At 43.6% G+C, this 27,088-nt stretch overlaps 1 protein-coding gene, 1 long non-coding RNA gene and 1 pseudogene across 6 annotated transcripts in view; 1 reads left to right on the forward strand and 2 right to left on the reverse strand.

The window, feature by feature from the left end:
• MOCS1 (molybdenum cofactor synthesis 1) overlaps positions 1-2,138 on the reverse strand; it is a 29,733-nt gene extending 27,595 nt beyond the window's left edge. For 2 of the 5 annotated variants that reach the window (XM_014345369.4, XM_003833334.6), the window contains exon 1: positions 1,912-2,138. In XM_014345369.4, the coding sequence (XP_014200855.3) occupies positions 1,912-2,034 (123 nt within the window). In that variant the 5' untranslated portion in view covers positions 2,035-2,138. The remainder of the gene's footprint in view (positions 1-1,911) is intronic. The other 3 variants (XM_055113572.2, XM_014345371.4, XM_014345370.4) reach the window with 2 other exon arrangements.
• Positions 2,139-2,193: 55 nt separating this feature from the next.
• The window catches only part of LOC117980584 (uncharacterized), a 40,182-nt gene continuing 15,287 nt past the window's right edge, over positions 2,194-27,088 (forward strand). The window contains exons 1-2 of the long non-coding RNA XR_004671971.2: positions 2,194-2,260; positions 15,116-15,175. This is a non-coding gene — a long non-coding RNA (uncharacterized LOC117980584). The remainder of the gene's footprint in view (positions 2,261-15,115; positions 15,176-27,088) is intronic.
• LOC100983544 (large ribosomal subunit protein uL14-like) lies at positions 25,735-26,446 on the reverse strand (annotated as a pseudogene).

Raw genomic sequence — 27,088 nt, forward strand, 5'->3', positions numbered from 1 at the left:
TGAAGCAAAGGGAAGTGACAGCCCCAGGAGCCAGGTGAAATTGGAGGCGAAACTGGTGGGTGAAAACATGGGACTCCCTGTCCAGTGTGGTCTACTATGCCACGTGACTCCTCACTAGTTAAGTTTCAAGCAGCTACAATTATTGGCTGAATCCACTGCCTGCACAACCCTGCGTTAAAAGCTTGTGGGGATAGAAAGGCGGAGGTGCACCCAGCCCTCAGGAACTCCCAGTCTGCTGAAGATAATCCTAATGAGATGTCCAGGATTCAATGTGAGTTGACAGAATAGCTATCCTACAAGTCCAGATGGGAGGGGACTCACAGGACAGAGCATGTGCCAGTGGCAGCATGGATAATAGTAATTACCACCAACATTTACATAACACAGCACTTACATGGGCTAAGCTTTGTTCTAAGTATATACGTTAACATATGTTAACTCTTTTAATCCCTGTGACATCCTATGAAGTAGACACTTTTATTCTTACTTTGCAGATGAGAAAACAGACACTGAGAGGTAAGGGGACTTGGTGAATCCCTAATAAGGGATGGGGCTGCCCCAGAGTCTATGTTCTCCTTTCTGCCACATTACCCCTCCCTTCACAGTGTAAAGGGATGGATAGGAGCAGGCTCTCTCCCTGGCCTCCACACAGGGAGGACGGAAAAGCATTAGAGTTGAGTTCCTGCCCTCTACTTTACAGCTCTGCGACTGGAGGAAAGTTAACTTAGATTAGCCCCCTCATCTGAACACACAAACTCTACTCACCTCACATGGCTTAGTGAGGACTAATGCTTCCACATGTGAGTCACTCAACACAGGTTCTCTCATGAAAGACCAGTACAAAATAAACTAGGGGGTGGGGGGCTGGAGAAGAAAAGTCCCTTTTCTTGAATTCTTTAAAGATCTCTCAGCCATCTTTGCTTTCCTATCTCTTCCTCAATGATGTTCAGAGTTTGAGGATACTAAAAAGTCTTCACTTCCCAACCATGGGCCTGCTTATCTGAGGATCCCAGAGGGGCTTAGATTTGGGGAAAGCAAATTTGGCGGAAGTCATTGAGCAATATGGGGGAGGAGGGAGCAGTGATCTTATGAATCCCAGGACAGGAAGCCTAGTTCTGGGAGACGGGGAAAAAAACGCCTAGATAGGTACCGAAAAGAGGTTTCACTAAATGAAAAGAGGTACTTTTCCCCCCAAATTATTCCCTAACTACCTGAGCAGAAGAACAACCAAAACCTAAAACTTTTAATGACTTGAAACACTCCGAGGGGTGCTGGCAAGGACTGAGGGATCTTACCCAAAACCCTAAAGACAGAGGAATTAATTTCTCACCTGGAAGAGGCCACGTCCTGCCCTGTCCTGCTCTAGGATAAGGCTGAACCCTCCCAAGGTTAATAAAAAAGACAAGGAGAGTCAGCAAAGGATGGGTTACAGAGCCCTGGGACTACAGTAACAACTCACCGTTGGTGACACCGAGGTGACATGTTTAGTCAGTCGCACTATGAAGCAGGTGTCACAGGGACACCTGATCTCTCAGCTCTTGGGATAGGGAGGGAAAATGTTTAAGAAAGGGGGTGGGTGCAAGGCAAGGCTGAAAGGTACTAAGACACCTCACTGGACCCAAAGTCCCAGTCCTCTGCTTACCCCAATTTCTGGCCAAGCTCAGGGCTAGAAGGGGTGGCGTGGCTGGGGGGCAGGGAGGTTCTGAAGCGGGACTCCCAGGAGCCTCTCCCGCTGGGCTAGCGGGTGAGACCGGGCGGTCCATCTGGAGAACATCGCTCCACTGAGGAGTGCCAACGGGTCCCTCCCAGAAGCGGTCAAGCAGATAGGCCGGGAGCTACTGGGGGAAAAGGGCAGTGTGCCGGGGCCACTCCTGCCCCGGGAAGCTGTGGACGCAGGCGGGGTGGGCTCACCTCCGAGGCAGCTCGCGCGGACTCCCCGGGGCAGGGCTGTGTCACCGGAGCCCCTGAGCTGCAGCTCCGGGCGCTGGACCTCAGAAGCCGCCGCAGCATCCGGGACAGTGGCCGCGCCGCCATGAAGCCTGATCCGAGCGGAACCGCAGCCCGCTTCGGGAGCACGCTGGCCGGGCACTCGCCCCCGGGGTCATCCCAGCAAGGGCGGGGAGGGGCAGAGGGAGGGCGGGACCCGCGCAGCCAATAGGCGAGGACGCAGTCCCGCGTGGCCTTGTGGGAGCTGTAGTACGCTCCCTGTGCCCACTTTCCTGGGCCGGGGTAGCGCTCTAGGGCAGAAGGGTAAACTCAGGTAAGGAACGGGGTTCTTTTCCTTCCAGTTTTTCTGGCTGCTCTAGTCTCAGATTTAGGTCGTGGTGTGACAGTAGGCAGGACAGGACAAGGGCCAAATGAATGAGGCACTGCCTTGGATGCAAAATTTAAGAGGGTGCCAGGTAAACTGCGGTTATCAAAATAAGTAATTTTTAAATGTAATATTTCAAAAAATCGTAATAAATTTTCAGAAGTCCGTGAAATATCAACATTCTAAATAAAAAGATTTAGCCTACACTTGCATGACTCACATCACTCAGTGCACCATAGTGCAGATTGTGCTTGTAAAACGGTCAGTTAGGTCTTTCAAGATACACTTCTCCAGTTGTGCCCCAAAAGGATATTAACAATCTTGCCTTCTCCACGAAAAAAAAAAAAAAGAGTATATGAGAAGTCACAGAATGAGTGGACAACATTTTTGAAATGCTTCTTATACACCAAGCACCATGCTAAATGTTATTTAAAACAATCCTGGTATGAATAGAATGTCCATTTTGCAACTGAGGACATTGAGGCTTAGAGAGACCAGGTAATTTTCTCGAAGTCACACAGCTGATAGTGGGTTTCAAACACAGGGCAATCTGCTTTCTACAGTCATTCAGTCAAGATTCAGTATGTGTTAGGAATGGTGGGGTGTGCCTCTTCCTCTCTATAAAAAGCAGAGTGCTGTAGTCCTTTAAGATTTTGGATAACACACACAATAATGAGCTTATGTACTAAGAATAATTATGCTCAAACCAGCCTGTTGTATCCAAAACCCTGTCCCTGTGGAATTGCAAGAATAAAACACCGGCTGGAACATACAGCTGCCAAGTGCATGCTTAGGAAGTGGGAATATAGCTCCTGATCTTGAAGAATTGACCGAATAGTGGGAGAGGAAAAAATAACTGAATATAACTGACTTTTACAAATGCAATGGGACTGTCAGAAAAGCTGAGATGATTTTAGCCTTAGATTCAATGTGAATTTCTCACAATGATACTCAAAATTCAGAAAATATATTGTGGGGGATGAAAGTGTATCTGGGGTGTGTTTGAAACTGATGCGACAAGTATGCCAGAGGTCTGTTTGCAAGGGGCCTGAAGACCAACTGAGGACTGTTCAAGCTCTGTCCATGGCTAAGTTTAGATATGTCTGGATTTATCAGGAAAACTGGGTATGGGGGAGAGAAGGATAAAAACTTTTTTTTTTTTTGTATGTATGAGGCTTGAAGAGCCTTCTAGAGAGGACTCACCTCAGGGAAGAAGCCATCTGACATATGAACTTGATCCAAGAATGTCACCAGCTCCTTGGAGCCTCTCTAGATTCCACCCTTTTCATACAAATTGTATGTGATCATCCCTTCACTTGGGCTTTACTGTCATCTTTTATAGAACTTGGGTCTCCAAGGCAAGACCTAAGGCTTACTCAGTTCTGTTTGAAGGCTGAAATCCTCTCCATATTATCATACATCTACTTGGACTCCTGTAGTGCTGGGAAACTTTCTGGCTTCCTGATGTTGTCTGGTCCACTTAAATGTTTCCCCACCTATTAAAGTTCTTACTTGTATTCAGCAAAAAAGTGCCCCTTTCTGTCAACATATGGTGATTAAGTGTCATCAGGGCCGAATCCTCTGCTAATGGCTGGGAATAAGGAAATACTTTCAAGGGCTCACAGCCTGCAGTAGGGCTCTGATGTGGCAAGTCCATGGATTGATTTGGAGGGTTCTGTAGACCCCTGAACTTGAATGCATGATACTGTATTTTTTTTTCCTGGGGACTGGTGGCTTTTTGTCACATGCTCAAAGAGCCTCATGGAACATACTGTCCTAGAAATCTCTCTTTTGTGATACCCTCCTATTGGCCCTAGTTTTAGCCCCCTAGGCATATACATCCTCTCTTTGAGACTTTAACCCAAGTACTCTCTTAATGATAAACAGCAGCAGTTATTGCCAACCCTTGTACACAATGTCTTGTGAGCCACTGCACTATCTTCTCTAATACAATTTGGTTTGCCTAGGTCCTGGTGGCAGGCTGTATTTGCAAGATGGCTGCAACAATATTTCCTGTCTCGTATGTTCTAGAGCTGTGTTGTCCAATAGAAACTTCTGCAATAATGGAGATATTCCATGTCCTGACATAGTTATTGAACACATGAAATGTGGCTAGTGTGACTGAGAATTGGATTTCTAATTTTATTAAATTGTCATTAATTGAAGTGTAAACAGCCATGTGTGGCTACTGGCTAGTGTATTACTCAGCCCTATGATAGAATTTTGCTTTCTCCAGAAGGGGTGGAATTAACTTTCCTTCCTTTGCATCTGGGTCAGTTTGTAACTTGTTTGTAACAGTGTGAAAGTGATACTGCATGGCTTTTGAGACTAGGTCAGAAAAGTATGATGCAATTCCCACCTTACAATTTATCTCTAGTGATCTGTTCTCCAGCTGACAGGAAGATATGTTTCTCCTTATTCCCCACCCATTTTCTCCGCACTTGACTTTCATCTCCCAACTCCCCCTCAAAAAAAGATCCAGGATGTGATTTCCAGCCATATGTCCATTGTCTCTTCTAATAGGAACCTCAAGTGTCCAGTCATCTGAATATTCATTCAAACCTATCCCCTATTCTATCAGTAACTGTGGACTCTCCTTGCAATTTTAAGCATTTTAATGAAGCAATAAAGTTTCAAAAAATATTGTATCAATTATTCCTATCATTTCTCTTTTGAGGACCTTGTTCAGGATAGTCTTTATTTGCCCCTCCAGATCCTTCTCCACCCTGCTCTGAGGACCAGGAGGTTGACTTCTACCAACTGCATTGATGGCATCATCCAGGTGCCCTGACCTCTGGTTTCCAGGTGGATCTTGCCAATAGGGAGCATGGCAGGAGATCAGAGAGCAGGAGGAGAGAAAAGCTGGAATATCTATTCTTCCTGATCCCCCCGGTTTTGCTCTGGCTACAGCTGTAGTTGGTGTCATCTGGCCTCTCCGCCATGATTCCACCTCCCACTTAGTCCAGTAACACTATTTCTCACATTTGTTTCTTCACTTCAGACTGGGGTGGGATTGGCTTTCTTCTGCTGATTGTCCTTGGATGCCTCAGCATTCCTGTTGCCTCCCTCAGCCCGCCCACCTTAACCTTGCCCACACCTCCAAAATAGTCTCTCTTAATGGTAAAGAGCAGCAGTTACTTTTTTATTAAAACTTCATTAAAATATCCCTTCAAAAATTTTAGCTGAGTATGCCGTTTCTTGCTGGTTCCCTGATACAGGATTCGTGGACTCCTCCCTTCCATAGTACCCTTTGTTAATAGTGGCAATTACAACAGAGTGACATTTTTTATTTATACGCCTTCTGCATTATAAACCCTCTGAGGGCTGTTGCCAAATCTAAATCATCTGTAATCATACCACCTAGCATGGTATTTAATGCACGATAGGCTCACAATAAGTACATTAAATGGCAGATTCCATATCCTTGATTTGCCTGTAAGATGGCTGTTATGGTTTGGATATGGTTTGTCTGTTTCCACCAAATCTCATGTTGAAATTTGATCCCCAGTGTGGCAGTGGTGGAAGGTGTGGGTCATGGGGGTAGATCCCTCATGAATGGCTTGGTGCTTTTCTCATGCTAGTGAGCAAGTTCTCAGGGGAAGGGATTAGTTCCCATGAAAGTGTGTGGTTATAAAGCCAGGACACTTGTCCAGTTTGGCCCTTTTGTACTGATGCTAGCTTCCCCTTTGATCTTCTCCACCATATCTTGACATAGCACAAAAGCTTTCACCAGAGGCTGAGCAGATGCTAATGTCATGCTTCTTGTAATGAGATAAATAAACCTCTTATCAATTGCCCAGCCCCAGGTATTCCTTCTATAGAAGTACAAAACCGACTAAGACAGCTGTGTCAGTCAGCCTGGGCTAGATTGTACTGTTGTAACAAATAACTCTAATATCTCAAAGGCTGAAAATCACAAGTGTTTATTCTCTCATTTGGGCTACATGTCCAGCAAAGGTGTATTTGTCTGCTTTACATTGCTATAAAGGAATAATGGAGACTAGGTAATTTATAAAGAAAATAGGTTCATTTGGCTTATGGTTCCGTGGGTGTTTAAGAAGCATGGTACCAGTGTCTGTTTCTGGTGAGGGCTTTAGGAAGCTTCCAATTATGGTAGAAGGCAGAGGGAAGCAGGCATGACATGGGGAGAGGAGGGAAGTCACATTAAACGAGCTCTTGCATAAGCTAATGGAATAAAAACTCACTTGTCACCTAGGGGATGACACCAACCTATTCCTGAGGGATTTGTTCCCTTAGCCCAAACACCTCCCACCAGGCCCTACCCTCCAACACTGGGGATCAAATTTCAACATGAGATCTGGAGAGGACAAACATCCAAACTATATCCAAGAGTTAGCTGTGAACTTTGTTTCCGGTCAATGTTGCCCTCACTCTGGATCCTGGCCTGATAGGGCAGCAAATATCCACATAGAACACTGGTGGTTACCAAGAGGGAAAAAGAGTGTGGCAAACAGCAAACTGGCTCTTACAGCTTCTTCCTGGAAGTGTCACACATCACTCTGCTTGAAGCAAGTCACATGGCTGTATCTAATTTCAAAGGGAAGAGCAGCTTAGTCCTCCCTCAGAGAGGGAATGCAGATGCTGGTGAACAGTAAAATAACCTTACTCCAGGAACAAACTTCCCCTTGCTCTCTTATGTACCATCCAGTTTTTCCATTCAACTCTTCCACTTCTTTGCACCTATCACTCCCCTTGCATACTGAAACCAGCCATGGCAGCCTTATGCATCTGCATATATTATGCATACCCTCAGAGCCATGAGGTGCTGACTAGGAGTCTCTTGTTTAGATTCTGTCATCAGCAAAACTAAGAGGAGAGTTTGTAATACCTCTTTAATTCGATTGTTTTCAAAGTGTGGATTTCAGAGGTCAACACTAGTTTCATAGTAATATTAAGAAATCGTGCCAGGCGCAGTGGCTCCTGCCTGTAATCCCAGCACTTTGGGAGGCCGAGGCGGGCGGATCACAAGGTCAGCAGATCGAGACTATCCTGGCTAACACGGTGAAACCCCATCTCTACTAAAAATACAAAAAATTAGCTGGTCGTGGTGGCGGGCGCCTGTAGTCCCAGCTACTCAGGAGGCTGAGCCAGGAGAATGGCGTGAACCCGGGAGGCGGAGCTTGCAATGAGACGAGATCACACCACTGCACTCCAGCCTGGGCAACAGTGCGAGACTCCGTCTCAAAAAAAAATAAAAAAAAAAAGAAATCGTCTTTTCCACTCTCATGCTCCTATGACCATATAGGAGTTTTCTATGTGTGATTTCACAGATTGAACGCAGAAGCAGATATGAGAATCCAGTTGCCTTCTACTAAGCCAGACATGAAAGCAAGTTGCCAAAATGTAGCACAATGCCACTTTTTTTCCCCTGTTTTTGTTTTGGAAATTATTGTTGTTTTCATAAAGCATTATGTTAACATGTAATAGGTATTATGGACATTGTTATTTTTCAGTGAGTTAAATGTTTTCAGATTTTCTGAGTTTGAATTTCTAATATCATAACTATAAATCAAATAAATTGATATAGTAAATAGAAATTAAATATTTCAAAAGATCTGTTGTACAACTTGGTGACTGTGGTTGATAACAATATATCGTATCTTGAAAATTGCTAAGAGATTTTAAGTGTTCTTGCCACACAAAAAAGTGAGGAAATGCAAGTGTTAATGTTAATTAGCTCAATTTAGCCATTTCATAATGTATGTTTCAAAACATTGTATATGATATATACTATTTCTGTCAATTTAAATAAGTTAAAAATAGGTATTAAGTAGATATAACACAAATAAACAAATAAGTTCTTTTGGGATGTTTGATACTTCAGAGCAGTGGTCCACAACCCTTTTGGCACCAGGGACCAGTTTCATGGAAGACAATTTTTCCATGGGGGCAGTGGTGGGGGAATGGTTTCAGGATGGAACTGTTCCACCTGAGATCATCAAGCATTAGGTTCTCAGAAGAAACACGCAACCCAGATCGATCCCTTGCAGGCGCAGTTCACAATAGGGTTTGAGCTCCTCTGAGAATCTAATGCTGCTGCTGATCTGACAGGAGGCAGAGCTCAGGAGGTCATGCTCGCTTGCTTGCTACTCACCTTCTGCTGTGTGGCTCAGTTCCTAACAAGCTACAGACCGGTACCAGTCCAAGGCCTGGGGGTTTGGGACCCCTGCTTTAGAGTATAAAGAGTTCCTGAGACAAACAATTTGAGAATTGCTGCCTTAATACACAACCTTTCATCCTCTAGAGACCTAGAGACATCCTGATTATTCTCTATAACTGCTGTGTCCACATCACCCTCCCCAAGCCATTGAGAAGAATATAGAATAAACTCTTACCTATCCCCCATTTCCCTGAGCTCCTGGAGTGGGCTGTTTTCCTATGGAGTTGATGATGAGATTGGTTTGAGGGTCCTATCCTGAGGTTCGACAAGAGCCCTACACTGGGAATCAGCTCCATGTTTCACATCCAACCTCTGCTATAGAGTCACTTTCTCTCTACTAGTTTAGGCTCCTCATTGACTGGAAATAAAAAACTGGTCTTCAGCTTTGTTGTAAGACTTGAGTCATGGAATGCTTAAGCAAGTGCTCTGTTGTTTTTATGATATTGTTTTAGGGCAGGGAGGGCCTTACTCATGTTACCGAAACCATCCCTTCTCACATGAACGAGATTAAAGAGATTAGCTCTTTTGGATGTATTGAGCCTACAGGAAAGCTCTTATTAGAATTAGGTAACCCCCCGTAAGGGATGGCGGGTTCATTATAAACCATGTATATAACTCAGCTCAAAATAGTTTAACTGTTTTCCAAGAGTAGGTAGCCAAGAGCAATAATGGGAAGTAGGGTAGGTATGATAATGAGTTAGGAAAAAATAAGGCACAGGGATTGCCAAGAAGGATGGGCCCCAACTCTCGGGGAGTCCTGAGACCCTTGGTGTGTGGGAGAAGAGGAGGGGCTTGGAGGACACTGAGAACTTTCTTCTGAGGTATTCCCAGGTCTTTTGCAGGCCAGACCGTCACCCCTGTTATGAAATCATCCTGAACTGTTTTCTCCTACTGATCTTCTTAGTGTATGGTGGTTTTAAACAGGTCCATAAATTCTTAAATATTCTTCACTTTAAAAGGTGGAGCCTAGTTCCCCTCCCCTTAAATGTGGGCTGAACTTATGAACTCTAGCAAATCAAATGTGGCAGAAGTGATGGTGTTAGGCTCCTGAGGGTAGTCAGTAAAAGACCACGTGGTTTCCTCCTTGCTCCCTCTGGGAGAAGCCAGCGGCCATGCTGTGAGCAGTTCTCTGGAGATGCCCATTTGATGAAGACTGAACCTCCTGCCAACAGCCAGTTAGGAACGAAGGCCTCTAACCAACAGCCATGTATGGGAACCATTTTGGATAGGACTCCTCCAGACCTAGTCATAGCTTCATGTACCTGCAGCCCTGCTGAGATCTTCACTGCAGTCTCACAAGATATCCTGAACCAGAAACATCCAGCCAAGCCACTCCCAGGCTCCTGCCCCTTAGAAACTGGGTGAGATAAATACTGGTTGTTCTTAGCTGTTACATTTTGGAGTAACTTGTTACACAGCAATAGAAAATTTAAAAGTTGTGTGTGAATTCCTACAGTGAGTTGCTGCTTAACTATATTGCCTGTTGCCATCACAGGAAAGAGATGCTGTTTATGTCTGTAACTGTATTGGTGGCGTTCTGGGCCATTTGTTCTCCATGTGCCCCACCCTTCCCTGGGATCCATTCTCCACCTGTCTTTGCCCCCTGTTCTCTGCCCCAAGAGGTTGATCCCATGGACCCCCTTGCCTTCAGGCTTCTGTTTGGAGTCCATTCACGGAAGAGACTGGGAGGGGAGCAGAGGACAGCATGGGAGAGAGATCTGGGCATGGGCAACTCCTCCCCGCCAACTCTGCATTCTTTTCTACCAGCCGAGGGAGGCAAGAGATGACTTTACACCTGACTTTGTTCTACTCACACCTACAGAGTTAGAGTTCACTGTGTTAAGGCCCATGCATTTAGAAGAAAAGCAACTCACACGTGGCTCTACCTTTGAACTAGAAAATAACCTTTAATTTCCCTAAGACAATCAAATCCACTAAACTCAGGCCTAATTCCTCTGCAAGCAAGGTCAAGTTGTACTGCCTGGATTATGCAGTGGCTGTTTGTTAAATTGAGTTGGGGTAATTATCGGGGTGGAGAGATAAAACAAGAAGTATCAAAGGCTGACATTTTTGGAAACACCTCAGAAGTCCTCACGCTCATGAGAATTGGCCCAGCTGAGAATGCCACCTGACATGTTCCCTCCTGGGACAAGTCAGTGAAGGGCAAGCCTCTGTAAGTAAGGCAGGTGATGGCTTGGAAAGAGCCCTGGCTCAGCAGTGGGGGCGATCTGATTTGTGCCAGTCCTCACTTGGCACAAATTCCCTGCTTAACCTTGGGCCAATTACTTCATCTCTCTGGTTTCATCATATGTCAGAGGGGAAACTGCCTGTCTTATCTACTTCACAGGGTGGTGGTTGTGCGAAATCAATTAGAGAGGATTTTACTATATTATTAAAATATAAGATGAAGCACAAAGAGGTGAAGTAACCAGCTCAGTGATGCATAGCTAATAAGGGGTGAAGCTGAGAACCGGGGGGTTAACATGTCCGGCTCGCAAATCCACACTCTGAAGCCCTATCCTTTCTGTATTCTTGACCCTGACCACACCCCTGCAAACAGTCCCTTTAGTACATTCTGAGTGTCCCTTTGGCTTCCCCTTTCTTTCCTGCTGCAATCCTATGCTATACTTGATTGTCTTCCACGATCTCTTAATATTCAAAAGGGGCAGAGGAAAACTTAAAAAACTAAGCTTGAGTTAAAAAGAACTTTACATGTTGTAAAGTTCAATTTATAAAGCCACATTCTAAGTAGAGAAAGTCTATCAATCATAAATGTAAAACATAACTTTCCCTATCCTTTTTTTTTTTTTTTTTTTGAAGAGGAGTCTCGCTTTTGTCGCCCAGGCTGGAGTACAATGGCATGATCTTGGTTCACTGCAACCTCTACCTCCTGGGTTCAAGCAATCCTCCTGCCTCGGCCTCCCGAGTAGCTGTAGCTGGGATTACAGGTACCTGCCACCACACCCAGCTAATTTTTTTGTATTTTTTTGTAGACATGGTGTTTCACCATGTTGGCCAGGCTGGTGTCAAACTCCTGACCTAAGGTGATCTGCCTGCCTCGGCCTCTCAAAGTGCTGGGATTACAGGCAAAAGCCACCACGCCTGGCGCCCGACCCCGTTTTTTTTTTTTTTTTTTTTGAGACAGAGTTTCGCCCTTGTCAGCCCAGGCTTGAGTGCAACGTCACAACCTCGGCTCGCTGAAACCTCCACCTCTTGTGTTCAAGTGATTCTCCTGCCTCAGCCTCCCGGTGGCTCATGCCTGTAATCCCAGCACTTTGGGAGGCCAAGTTGGGTGCATCACTTGAGGTCAGGGGTTCAAGACCAGTCTGGCCAACATGGTGAAACCCTGTCTCTACTAATACAAAAATTAGCCAGGCATGGTGGTCCCTATCCCTTTTCTAAAGAATATTATGGAGTTGATGTGAATCAGAACATAAGTTCAAAGTCTCTTTTCTGAAGGCTGAGGGGCCAGATAGATTTTGAACTTTAGGAGTGTTTGGGGTTTGAAATGTCATAAACTGTACATTATATACATTTTGTATGTATATGTAAAAGCATATGAATATAGAACATAAGACAGGGGCTAGGAAAGCCCCCAGTAACCAAGCAATTTTTCTGCAAGAAAATATTCACACGAAGTAGGGTAATAGTTATAAATAGTTCACATCACACGGCCATGTTTTGTTGACAGATGAAGTATGGAAAAATTTTCAGTGTACAGAAGTAGTTTAATTTTGGAATTACACTTAAGGGATAATAGACTTGAGGTAATATAGAATTGGGCCAAGGGTAATCAAGATAAACTGTTTCATTACTGAGAAGATTACACACTTTCCTTTTCTAGTTCTAGTTACCTCTCCAGGAAGGAGAACCACATTTTACAGCTTTGTTCCCTCCTCAAGTCAATTGAAGTTTGGTAGATTGGAACAGTCCCTACTAGCCACATCAAGCCATGAAACACTGATCCTAAGAAAGTAATCAGAGATTTTGCTTTTGACATGGGGATGTCTTCCGTTTGCACCACCAGGCCTCCCCTCCATCTTCTGCACCTTGCTCTGGCCTCAGAAGGCTGACCTGCAGGGATGACCCTCCCCATCTGGTTCTGATGGGGCCTGTCCAGTGGGGAGCCCTGGCAGGAGACTAGAGAGAGGGAGAAGAGTTTGTGAGGGTACCAGGCCCTTGGCTGCTTCCCTTGGTGGCTGCCTTGGGACAGCTGTGTCCCTCAACTGCAGTTATAGCTTCTGTGGGTGATCCTCCCCATGTAGTTCTCTCTCTTCCTCATGCTTCTTCAGGCCTAGGAGTGGGACACCCTCCACCACTCCCCTCAATACACACCCAAACCCACACCACTAGCTCCAGAATACCACACTTTCTCCTGAGGTTTCCTTGCACCCAGCCCAGACCTTTATAAATATTACTTTATTAAACTCCCAATAAAAAAATAAACTCCAAACTTGAGTGTGGTCCTGACAGGACATTGACTGGTACAAAAGCCAAGATCAATTAAAAAGTAATAAGAGTTGGACCAATCTGTGCCTATGATTAAATTTATTTAAATATTGCTTCCAAGTGGTAATTTAGTAGACAGTTAATATGGAAATAGTATTTTATAAAACCATTTATTAAAGAGTATTTTATGGAAAAATTATAAACTCAACTTTGTGAGTGTGAATAAACTTATTCCCTGTGTGGTCTGTTTTAAATCCTTTCTAGAACAAGGTCAAATACAGGCATGGTGTACAGTGAGCCTGGGGGCTTGCTGCCATGACTCTAGAAAACATCTGGGCAACTGACTCTTGGTCTGTGTCAACAGCTCTGAGTGCTAGAAAGTTGCATTGGACCAGGCTGTACTATCAGAGCATGGGGGTGGTATCCTACCTGTGCAGAGCCTCCCAGCAATTATACCATACACTTGAACACCCCAAGCAAGATAAGACATGCCTAGCCCAGGGGAGGAGTTCTGCAGCACATACATAGGTTACAGGAATACAAAGACTGGCCCGGCCTGATGTGTATAAGGTGGGGCCATGGAAGGGAATGACTTGTGCTTTCAGAAGCCTTAAGAGGCCTCTGACTCCTGGTGAAGCCATGTGGACCAGGGAGCCCACAGACCTCTCAAGATGGAAGGGGAGTATAGTCCAGTGGTTATGAGCATGGGCTCTGGAGCCAGGATGCCTGGGGTTAGATCCTGTCTCTAGCACTTACCAGCTGTGTGACCTTAGCAAGTCATGTCCCCTAGTGCCTCAGTTTCTTTATAATTGGAAGGGGACAATAGTATCAATTTTCTATGGGTACATGAAGGTCAGATAAGTCAGTGTTTAGTCTCAGAGCTATGCCTGACATATTGGAATGCTTAGTATTGTCACCTACTGCTATGGTGGGAATGTTTGTGTTTCCTCAAATTTCGTATGTTGAAATGAAATTCCCAGTTCAATGGTAGAGGGGAGGCATCTGGGAAAGGACTGAGTGATGAAGCCTCGTCTCTTATGAACAGGATTAGCTCTTTATAAAAGAGGATGGAGATGCCCTTTTGCTCTTCCATCATTTGAGCTATGAGGAACAGGCTCTCAGACACCGGATCTAGTGGCAGCTTGATCTTGGGCATCTTAGCCTTCAGAATTGTGAGCCATAACCTTCTATTGTTTATAAATTACCCATTCTAAGAGTTTGTTTGTTTGTTTTTAAATAGCAGCCTGAATGCACCAAGGTCTTTATTGGAGCTGGCTGCTGACCTTGCTGCTGTGTCCTGGCCACTGGCTTCTTTCTGTATTCTCTAAGTATGTCTGGGCCTGGCCTTTCAGTCTCTCCATCCTACCTCTGGATCTGTCTGCTATCAGTCTTTTGGGCTTTCATTAACATCCCTGTCGGGCACCACCAGACCCCTTAGTGACATCCCTATAACACACAGTCGGCACCTAGGGAGGGCCAGGTGGCCTCTAGGAGAATAACTCTGCAATTTCACGCCTGTGAGTTATAAAAATGGACATTTCCTATGTGGGAATCAGAAACCAGAGAGAATATAAAAAGTAATAGAGACCTCAAATGAGCTAATAGAGAGGGTAAAACTGTTCTCCATCTCTGAGGAGTCAAAGAGCAGGGATAAATAACAATTTCTTTCTTTAAATTACATTTTGTACATTCCCATCTCATTTTGCTAATCAATCAAGGATAATTTCCTAGAGCTGCAGTTTGGCTTTCTTCATGAAGACAGGCAGGGGACTTAGAAAACGAGGAGAACAGGTAAGCCTAGGGAGAAGCTAGGCAAAGACAAAGGCAACACCTGAGCAAAGGCTATATGATAGCTCCTTGGAGAAAGAAAGATGAACAGGAGGAGGGGCTTCCATTGGAGAATTAAGGAAGGAGAGATGCATGACTTTGAGCAGTGAGTGGTACCATCTCAGTCATGAGTGTGACAGTTTGACAGTAACTAAAATGTTTACTCCAACTCTAATCACAGACCTTAGGCCTGGTAAAACCTTCCATTCCACTTCTAAAACAGTGTACAGTCACTTCCTCCTGAATGCATTTAATTCTCCTTTCTTGTTCCCCAGGATTTGAAACATCATATGTATGCATGCTTCTGCACGTGTTGTTACTAATGCAGAACATTTTTTCTTTTTCAGACACAAGGAGGGCTCTTAGAAATGTGTGAGGAGACTGGTGATCAGGCAAGGATATTAAAGGTGAGATCAAACCCAGGATCGCAGGTGTGCAGTTGTTCAGCTGGCTTGTCACAGTCAGCCATGATAGGGATCACTCTTCCTGAGTCTACCCCTAGGTTGCCCAACTCTCCCAGTTTTTGCTGTTCCTCCCCCCTTCCCCAGAGTGTGTATTCGGAAGGTCCCTGGCTGAGATGTGTTCTCACCATTCTGCCTCTGCATTGCAAAAGAAGGAAGACCTCACAGTGCAGCTGGAGACTGTGCTCAGGAGATCCACAATGCTACCAAGCTTCAGCTCAGTGTTTAGTACTGCCAGCCTCTTCCAGTGCCCTCTGTTTCACTCTTTCCCCAGGCACACCTTGTTTTTCTTCTACCTTTGACCTCTGGAGAAAGGGATGGGTGTAGGGAGGGAGGGGGGAGTAGTTCTTGCCTGCTGTTTCCATGCTCATTGCAGGACCGTGCTGCTGCGCTCCTATACAGTAACCACCATTTCCTGACTTGGTCTAAGGTTCATTGCTCACCTTTAGGGCAAATGTTTTCTTCAACTCCTGGTGTATGGTACACGATCAATAAACTGAGGAACAATGATGGTACAGATATTAGGTTGCTACAAAAGTAATTGTGGCTTTTTGCCACTTTCAATGACAAGAACTGCAATTAATTCTGCACCAACCTAATATATGCAAGAAAAGTCAAGTCACTGGGTTCTCTATTTTAACACAGAGTGTACAGAGTGCAGTTGTGGAATGGAATGAAACATGACCTAACAAGGCACTGACTACATACCTTCTTATGCTTTCGAAACAAAGGGTCAAAGGGTAGAGCACGGTGATAAAATCTGCACCTCTGCCTGCTCCTGCCCTTAATTCTACCTCCCATTTCAGGAAGAGAATGTGGGGCTGAGAAAAGTTATCTATTGCTCAATTGGACCTCTCCAGTTTCTGTGAGACAATGTCCTGTGAGTACATCGCATTATCATCCGCTCATTATGCTAAAGTCTCTATCATGCCTGCCTTGAGTTACATTTCGAAAGGTCCCCTGCTGTGACCTTAGCCATGTGACTTGGTGAGGTAGTTAAGGGGTCCTGCCTGTGGCAGATACCAGGCTGATGCCCTACCCCACACTTCCTGAGCTTTCCAGAGTTCAAGGCAGTTGCACTGATAGCTCCAGCATGCTAAACTCTTCCCACCTGCACTGAGGGTGTTCTCAGAGCCACAGGAGCTTGCTGGGCAAACTGTGAGGGGATGAGTGTTGTCAGGAAGGACGCTCCAGCCACAGCCGTCTATCAACAAGGCATGGGAGTCAGTGAATATGTTGTCCATGGGAACTATTGAGTCCTGGTTCACAGTTTCCTGGGAGCCCCAGAAGGGCTGTGCCTCAGTTGTTTGTGCACATGAGTCTTGCCCTTAAGTGCCCTGTTTCACTGCCTTTTCTTTCTTCTTATCTCTCTTACCAACACTTCACTTGGAATTTTGTGGTTTACTTCCCAATTAAATTAGCTGTACCCAAGTACTGGTCTAGGGTCTGCTTTTGGAGAAAATCTAAATGAAGATAGTTGGAAAGGAAGAAAAAGTCTACAGTGGCTCTCACCTCTTCTTTTCAGCTTAAATTTACTCTCCTACCCACTGAAAGCTAGCTTCTGGCCCTGTCACCCTGAAATTCCCCATACTGTCAAATCCAGTGATTTTGCCCAATCATACTTGACCTCTAGGTAGCAGTTGACCAACCATCGCCTCCTTGGAACACACTTCTCTTTGCTCCCAAAGACAGCCTTTTCTCCTAGATTTCCCCTTTCCATTAAGCTTTCTGCCATTCAGAGATGCATCTTTTCACTTCCCCCTTAAGTGTCCCATGTCCCCTAAAGCTCCACCTGAGCCCTCTTCTATTCACACTCCCCACACTCACTAGGCAGCCTCAACTTCAGTGGCTTCCATGATAACAAATGCCAGCGATACGCCAATCTGTCTTCCACCCAGGCTTCTGTTTTGAGCTCCCCCTTCTATGTTCAACTGTCTACTAGGTAGAGACCCTGAACACTCCATGGAGCCTTCCCCAAGCATGCATCCTAGATAAAATTTCTGTGGTAGAACACTTTTCCCCAAGAAATTTGGCAGGGAAGAATAGAAGAGAGGCAAGAAAATGAGGTGGTGAGGTTGAGAACAGTTATGGACTGTTCCATAAGAACAGTAAGAGGCCAGGCATGGTGGCTCACACCTGTAATTCCAGCACTTTGGGAGGCCGAGGTGGGCAGATCACCTGAGGTCAAGAGTTCGAGACCAGCCTGGCCAACATGGTAAAACCCCATCTCTACTAAAAAATTAGCCGGGCATGGTGGCAAGTGCCTGTGTAGTCCCAGCTACTCAGGAGACTGAGGCACGCAAATAGCTCGAACCCGGGAAGCAGAAGTTGCAGTGAACTGAGATAGCACCATTGCACTCTATCCCTGGTGACAGAGTGAGACTCTGTCTCAAAACAAAACAACGATAAGAAGGCAGAAAGGCAGAGACACATGAGAAGCCAAGTTTCTGAGAAGGTAGAGGGGAAAGGCTTTAAGGAAGGAGGAAGACAAGTTCAGATTCAGAAGTACTTAACAGTGTCAGAGAAGCAGGTGATAGAGTTCTTGCCAGATGACTTTCATTTCTTCCCTCAACTGGGAGGCAAGATCATTTGCTGTAGCAAAATGGAAGATTTGAGGGTAAGAGGTAAAATTTTGGAAGGGGGCATCAGTGAAGATGCAAGCATGGAAAGCTCAACAGAAACTGGCTTAAAAAGCAGTAAGATTTATTGACTGGTATTCTTGAAAGTCTAAAGGCAGACCAGGGTGTTGGCACAGTTTTATCCAGTAGCTCAAGATATCAGGACTCTAGCTCCTGTGATTCTCTTGCCCCTGGTTCTACCTTATGAGCTCCAGCAGTAAGACATTACACCCACATTGCAACACCCAGACAGAGTCTCCTCTGGGGCTCCAGAAGAAGACAGGGGAAGTATATTTCTCAGAAGCCCTTATGGTCATCTCCTCTTGTCTCATCAGCCCATCTGGGTGGTGTGCTCATCTGTGATGCACCCATCAGGTGACCACAGAAATGGGAGAGCTGATTTGCTGAAGCCCATCAGTGCCTCCTCCTGGAGATGGAATGAGGTCAAGCCCACCCAAACAGCATGATTGAGAATGGGAGAGGTACACCTCCTCAAGGGAAAATCTGGGTGCTATTGGGAAGAAAAGGGAAGAATGAATACTGGGAAGTCAACCAATAAATGCCCACCCATAGTTAGTTTCTGAGGAAATGGTGAGAAGCAGCTGTTGAAAGATTTGTTAAGGTGTGATAATGCTGAAGTGGAGGTTCTGATGAGTGTGCAGGAGAGAAATTTGTAGTGGCTCCCACCCTCCTTGCTCTATGATTGTCCCAGCAGCCTGAGTAGGGGGGTTGTAGGAGTGGAGAAGGTAAATGATTGGATTGATCCAAAGTTGGAGGTTTGCCAGGTGTATATTGTTTAGGGAGAACTGGGCACAACATGTGTTGAGGGTAATAGAGTGCTTGAAGTGATGGATGGGGGAAGAATGGAATTTGGAAGAGAGTCGATAGATTGGGATAAAATGGACTGTGTTCAAGGACTGAACTTTCAGACGAACTCAGAAGGCTGGCTTGAGGGGAGGGAGAAAGGATGAGTGCATACACGTAAGACAGCCAGTGAGAACTGCGAGCTAGGGACCGTGTGAGTGAGAGAAAACATGTGAGAAAGGGTAAGACATTGCCATTTAACATTCAGAGGGAGTCAGTGACAGCAAGGGCTTCCTGGGTTCTATTTTCTAAATGAAGACATCATGACACGTTTGGCAAGTTACAGTGGGCTTGATAACACAACAGGCGTCTTCAAGCCTAAACCAGCCTCAGAAATGGGAGCCATATCCCTGCTGTTTCTCCTGCCTGGGTGTCATTCCCACAAATATCAGTCCAGCTGGGTTCTTTGGGACAAAGAAGCTGGAGGCTACTGGCCATCCCTTTGCCTTCCAAATGGAGTCCTTAGGACTCTGAGACCACATCTCACTTTTGTTTTGTCTAAGGGCTCTGCAAAAAGGTTTGGTTGTTATCTTGTCTTTTTCTTCCAAAGATGTGTCAGGCCACTTAGGTTCTTGGAACAGAAAAGAATGGAAAGGGAAGATGCCAGGAACAGATATATTCTAACCACTTTTTATTATTTTTTAATCAGATTCTTATTCTGGGTTAAGGAGATACACATGATTGAATGGGTCTAAATTTGGAGGCTTGCCAGGTACACATTCTGTAAGGAGAAAGGCAATGTCTTACCCTTACCCACTCTGAGTTTTCTTGTTCACGCTCTTTCTAGCTGGCTGTCACATGCATGCACTCATGCTTCCCTGCTTCCCAGAAGCCAACCTTCTGAGTTCATGTGAACATCCAGTCCCTGAACCCATTCCATTTTATCTTAATCCATTGACTCCTTTCCAAATTCCCTTCCTCCTCCATCCATCACTTTAAGCACTCTATTGCCCTGAACTCAAATGGTGCCCAGTAGAATTTCTATAGAATGAGCAGGCAAAGAAGTTGGAGAAGGAATCTACAGGCCTAGACTGAATGATTGGCTTGACTACTAACATACTCTGTGAATTGAATTCAGTGATCTAAATCAGCAGAGCCGCAGTTTATACATACATACAATGAGTAGTGTAACAGTCTCTATACCATGGGTCAGCAAACTTTTTCTGTAAAGGCCCAGAGAGAAAATATTTTAGGCTTGGCAAGCCATCTGGCCTCTGTTGCAACTACTGATTCTGTGGTTGGAGTGAGAAAGCAGCCAAAGACAATCCCTAACCAAATGAGCATGGCTGTATTCCCATAAAACTGTACTTGCAAAAGTAGATGGCAGGAAGGATTTGACTCCCTGAAGCAAGGGGCTGTGGGGAGGATCACGTAGCCTGTGTTCGTGGAGTCCTTTTGCCATAGCTTTAGTCACTAATGAGACTAATCACCCCTGTGCACTAAGCTGACCTCTCACCTATGTATTTGAGAGGACCAGTAGATGTTTCAAAGATGATAATAATGCCAGTAAATACAACAGATACTATGTTTTCCTTGCTCATCTTCCAGCCCCCCACCTTCACATGATGTTAGTGGCCATGACCTACTATGCCAAGTGGAAGACCCTTAGCCCTGCTTCCACCTTCCAGAGTTAGTTGCTTCCCCAGTGCTGCTGTGCACCACTGGGTGGTGGCATCTTGAACTGCCAAAAATCATACAAATTACACCATATTCATAGCAAATGGAGTTGAAAGTCTCTCTTATTTGTGTTGTTAACATCTAACAGAAAGCTACAAAATACAAACATAAATGAGGTCAAATGTAATGGGGGGAGCTACTTAAGTTTGGGGTAGAATAGCAGTAAGGCTGATGTATTAGACTACATAATGCTAGATACTATAATTGATACACTTATTGTCAGACCTCTAAAACTTGATTGATTTTCTTATTTACATCATAGTTCTATGCACCTTGGGAGAAGAAAGAGAATCACTGCTCCATGCAACTATTCAAAGACCCAATCTTCTTCCATCACATGATTCTACCATCTTTTAGGAATTTGTCTTTTTTTGCATTTAACCAGAGTAGGAAAAGGATGAGGAGAGGAGACAGAGAGGATTGTGTGGGGGACATTTTATAGGCCAGGCCTGGAGATGACAGCGTGACTTCCATCTGTTTTGTTGTCCAACTGAGCCATGTGGCCATATTTAACTGCAAAAGAGTTTGGGAGATGTGGTCTAACTGCAGATCTAGATAAAGAAGAAACAGATTTATTGAACATGTGGGCAGACTGCCACAACTGGGGACAAATTAAGTGACAGGCATGCCTTACTCAGAATTACTTTTCCCAGTTGACCATAGAGGCTATGTTACTGTTGGGAAAAAAAACTAAACAAACAAAAAAACTCCCTGTGGATAGCATCTTCTGAGAAGAGGCACTGACAACACTCTGGGTTATCTTTTCATGGATGTTTGTATTACAAACGGCATTGGAAGATGGAAATAGTGTCTCCCTTTGGAGCAGAGGGCAGTTTGGTGTCCAGGTTAATAAAGATATTATCTCTCTCTGGGAAAAAGTTTAGACAGGTTTCCTTACAAACCTTGTTTAGATTGAAGTTTCCTAAGTTTGAGGTTTCTTAGGTGTGACCCTAAACCATAATATGCTCAGCATCCATGTGCGCCCAGCCCTTGCCCCACAATCCTTGGTAGGCAAGAAGAACCAACAGAAACATAAAACCTATGCTGCCTGCTGTGGTACCAGTCACAAAATCCTTTTCTTTTGCCTAGATATTCTGTGTCTTCTGGAAGCACACATGAAACAGTGCCAGGCTAACCTGTTAGCTTGCAAGTAAAGCCTCAGACCCATTACAGTTTTTGAGAGTTACCAGTTCAAGTTTATCATGGTCAGCATTTAGTAAATGTCTCTGGCTAGCCAACCATTTTTAGCTTTCCAGGATCCCAAGTAGCAGGCTTAAACTGACATTTCATCTTTGGTTAAATGAAATAAGTGATAACAGTGTAAATTTTGTAGCCCCCAGGCACATGTAACATAATACCAAGGCCTCCACATTGTACAACTCTGGGTGCTCTGTTCATATCATAGTCTATGAATATGAAATGTAGCTGCTCTAACTATTATAAGATTTCATCATATCTAACACCCTTAATAGTAAAACACACCTTTACTTTAGGTGTAACAGAAATAAAAAAGAAACTTCCAACTAAACTATGATAAAATGCTCTTTTGTTTTGATTTTTTATTGTACATTGAAAGAGCTCTTTAATGCTTTTTATTTATTTATTTTTTCAGAGACAGGGTCTCAGCTCTGTCACCCAGGCTGGAGTGCAGTGGCATAATCATGGCTCATTGCAGCCTCGACCTCCAGGGCTCAAGCAATCCTCCTGCCCCTAACCTCCAGAGTAGCTAGGACTACAGGCATGTGCTACAATGCCTGGCTATTTTTTAAAATTATTTGTAGAGAGTAGGTCTCACTATGTTGCCCAGGCTGGTCTTGAACTCCTAGGTTCAAATGATCCTCCTACCTCAGCCTCCCAAAGTGCTGGGATTACAGGCATGAGCCACCATGGCCAGCTTTTTATGCTTAGATTTATCATATATCAATCATGTACACATATAAGAGAAATACCTATTTCTATTCAACATTATACTAGGGAGTCTAGCCAGCACAATAAGGCAAGAAAAAAAAAGAAATAAAAGTTATATGAATTGGAAAGGAATAAATAAAACTAGTTGCAGACAACATGATTATTTACCTAGGATGTCCTAAAAAATATAAAATAAAAGCTACTGTTGAGGTTATCCTGGTTGCAGAATACAAGGTGAATGTACAAAAGTCAATTTTATTTCTGCATACTAGCAATGAACAATTATAAATTTAAATTTAAAGAGAAATGCCATGTATACTAGCACCAAAAAAGCTCACAAAATATTTAGAGATAAATCAAAATATGTGCAAGGCTTATGCTGAAAATTATTAAAACAGTGAGAGAAATCAAAGACCTAAATAAATAGACATACTGTCTTCTAGATTGGAAGACTCAATATTGTTAAGATGTCAATTCTCAAAGGAACACTTATACACTGTTGGTGGGAGTGTAAATTAGTTGAACATTTGTGGAAGACAGTGTAGTGATTCTTCAGAGACCTAAAGACAGAAATACCATTCAACCCAGCAATCCCATTACTGGGTATATACCCAGAGGAATATACATTGTTCTCTTATAAAGATCTGTGCACATGTATGTTCACTGCAGCACCATTCACAATAGCAAAGACATGGAATCAACCCAAATGCCTATCAATGATAAACTGGGTAAAGAAAATGTGGTACAAATACACCATGGAATACTATGCAGCCCCCAAAAAGAACGAGATCATGTCCTTTGCAGGGACATGGGTGGGGCTGGAGGCCATTATCCTTAGCAAACTAATGCAGGAACAGAAAACCAAATATCACATGCTCTCACTTATAAATAGGAGCTAAATGATGAAAACACATGGACACATAGAGGGGAACGACACATTGGGGCCTATCAGAGGGAAGAGGGTGGGAGGAGGGGGAAGATCAAGAAAACTAACTAGTAGATACTAGGCTTAACACCTGGGTGATGAAATAAACTGTACGACAAACCCCGATGACACAAGTTTACGTAACAAACCTGTACATCCTGCACATGTACACCTGAAGTTAAAAAAAGACAAACAAAAAACCAAACCCTCCCAACCTCAAAAAACGCCCAAAACCCAAAACAAACATAAACCAATTTGGGAAGAATTGACATCTTTTTATAAGTTTTACACAATCCCCAGATCCTAGAAAGGTTTTTGTAGAAACAGAAAAGCTGATTCTAAAATTTATAAGGAAAAGCAGTGACAGGAATAGTCAAAACAATTTTGAGAAACAAGAAGAAAGTTGGAGGACTTATACCACTTGATTTCCAAGTTTGCTATGAAGCTGTAGTAATGAAGACAGCATGAAATTGGCAAAAGGACAGAGAAATAGATCAGAGGAACAGAATAGAATAAACCCACACTTATATGGTCAACTGATTTTCAATAAAGGTTGAATTCAACAGAGAAAGAATAGTCTTTTCAACAAATGGTAATGAAATAATTGGTAACAAATGTTAACCCATCTCTTGTACCATATACACACATTAACTTGAAATGGATTATTGACCCAATTGTAAAAGTCTAAAAACCATAAAATTTCTACAAGAAAATATAGGGGATGATCTTTGTGACCTTGGGCTTCACAAAGATTTCTAAGACAGGACATAAAAAACATGAGCCATAGAAGAAATTTGACAAAGTGTAGTTTATACATTTAACTATTTTGCTCTTTGAAAAACACCATAAAAATAAAAAAAAGATTGAGAGAATATTTGCAAAACATATACCTGATCAGGAATACCCAGAATATATAAAGAACTCTCATAACTAAGTAATAGAAACACAAACAATCCAATTATGAATGACTTGAACAGCTATTTCAAAGACACGGGTAGCAAATAAGCTCACAAAAAGATGCCCAACATAATTTGCCAACGGGAAAATGCAAATTAAAGCCACAATAAGATACCACCACAAACTAGTACAATGACAATTTTTAAAAGCGATCATACTAAGTGGTGGTGATGTTGCAGATTAACTGGAAGTTTCATTCATTGCTGGTGGGAATGTAAAATGGTATAGACACACTGGAGAACAGTTCAGCAGTTTCTTAAAACGCTAAATCTACATTTACCGTATGACCCAGTAATCCTATTGCTAAGTGTATACCCATGAGAAATGAAACTGCATTCACACAAAAACCTATACAGGAGTCTCTTCTTATCCGTGGTCTTGTTTCCCGTGGTTTCAGTTACGTACAGTTAACCAGAGTCTGAAAATAGATAGAAAATTCCAGAAATAATTCATAAGTTTTAAGTTTCATGCAGTTGAGATCAGATTGGTGAAATATCTTGCTCTCCTGCTCAGTCCTGCCTGGGATGTGAATCATCGCCTTGTACAGTGTATTCACACTGTCTGTGCTACCTCCTCATTAGTCACATAGTAGTTATCAGATCAAAAAACAATAGTATATGGCATAGGATTTGGTACTATCTGCAGTTTTGGGCATCCACTGGGAATCTTGGAATGTATCCCCGGTGAAAAAAGGGGGACTACTGTACCTAAATATTTACAGCTTTATTCATAATTGCCCAAAACTGGAAACAATCCAAATATTGTTCTACTATGAATGGATAAACAAGTTATGGTATATTGGCACAATGGAATACTACTCAACAATAAGAAGGAATGAACTAGTCATAAATGCAGAGGTATTATGCTAAGTGAAAGAAGCCAGATTCAAAATGCAGCATGACGTTATAGAAAAGGCAAAATAGTAGAGATGGAAAACAGATCAGTGGTTGCCAGGGGCTGGTAGTATGGTATGGGATTGACTATAAAGGGCATGAGAAAACTTAAAAAATACTCTATCTCTTCATTTCAGTGATAGACACACAACTTCATACATTTTTAATAATTTGTAGAACTTTGCACCTAAGAAGTATATCTCCCCCTACTCCCCCAAACTCCCTTCCGAAAGAGTCATCTCTTGCTGGCTGTATCTCTTGACTTGAAGGTCACCCTTCTCAAGGTAGTCTGCTGTACCTGTCTTCTTACCTGTTCAGGTTTAGAGATAACAGCTCAGCTGACTCTAATATTGTGTTCCTATGCTGTTCTTCATGATTTTCATATATTCTGCCCACATTTGTCAGTAGTCCCATATATAAAACCATCCTAAGTTTTACTAAGTTCAATGTGACATCCGTTTCTTTACTGGGACCCTGATGACACAAGGCACAGGTCAGTTGAGCCAGCCCCTTTTAGGGTTTCCTGAAAGCTCTGCCCACCATTTTTTACTCATAGTTAGAAGTTAGTCAGATGGCCATCCTGAATAGGAGAGGTGGGGATAGGTAGGTGGTATATTATTGTTGTTGGCTTTTTGGGGGACTGGCAATTAGTAGTTATGAAGGAATATTGGATACTGGATAGGCAGCTAGATGTCTGTGTCACAGAGGTAAAGATAAAGAGAGCCTACAAGGGAAGAAACAATATTAATGTGTAGCTAAGTAGACTGAGGAGAAAGGGAATATACATCAATAATCATTGAACTCTCAGCAACACAGTCACATTTTAAAGGTCACTGGCAAATCCGTAGGCCCCTGCCTTTGAAGTGCCCCACATTAAGACTTTTTTTTAATGGGCTTAAAGTTTTTTTTTTTATTTTTTACAAATATACTGGAGAATCATGCAATGCTGCCAGCACTGGACGCAATCCAGGGCCACAAGTCTGCACACTCCTTTGCTACTGGTCCTGTAATGGCAGAACCTTTCATCTCGCCTTTATTGTTCACTGTGACCCCTGCATTATCTTCAAAATAAAGAAACACGCCATCTTTTCTGCAGTATGACTTTCGTTGTCGAATAACCACTGCTGAATGTACCTTTTTTCTGAGCTCTGGTTTGCCTTTCTTGACTGTGGCCATCACCGTGTCACCCACACCAGCAGTGGGAAGTCTGTTCAGCCGTCCCTTGATCCCCTTTCACGGAGATGACATACAGGTTTTTGGCTCCTGTGTTGTCAGCACAACTGATCACAGCTCCTACCAGAAGACCCAAGGAAATCTGGAATTTCACACCAGAGGACCCACCACGTCCTCGCTTCAACATCTTGAAAGCCGGAAAGAAGAAAAAAGCACTTAAGGCCTTTTTAAGTGTGCTTTTCCCTCTTGTACAGGCCCATGAATCCAATTAATTTATAACTTTCACCCTGAAAGAATACAAACTATATGCACAATTGTTTAACTTAATATTCTTTCTGTACAAAGAATGTGAATTTTCAATGCAATAAAATCTTATTTAACAACAAAAAAGCATGACATAGTTGTTAAGAAGTTGTGTCCCAGAGTCAAAGTACCCAAGTTGGAATCCTGTTTCCACTACGTGCCAGCTGTGTGTTCTTGAGCATGCTGGTCAACCTCTTTGTGTTTGTTTACTCATGCATAGAGTGGGTGTGGTGGCATGAAAATGCACCTGGCAGACCTTCTAGTGCAGAGCACATAACTAGCCAAGGGTCCCAGTTGCTACAGTTTGGAATCCATCATAGCATGTGTGCCAGGGTCACATCTCTTCCGGGCTGCTCCCCACTAATGACTGAAAATGGCAGGGATACTAAGGTACATCTATTCCCGAAAGACATGGGACTCCTTTCTTAACCAACTGTGGCTCAAAGACTCTCCAAAGGCTTTGCTGAACATTTCCGAAACTGCTGTGTAGTCTAAGACATTTCTACCCAGCCTTTTCTCCCTTTCTCCTTCACTCAGAGTC

Source organism: Pan paniscus, chromosome 5 (genome assembly GCF_029289425.2).
Source record: "Pan paniscus chromosome 5, NHGRI_mPanPan1-v2.0_pri, whole genome shotgun sequence".
Classification (NCBI taxonomy): domain Eukaryota; kingdom Metazoa; phylum Chordata; class Mammalia; order Primates; family Hominidae; genus Pan; species Pan paniscus.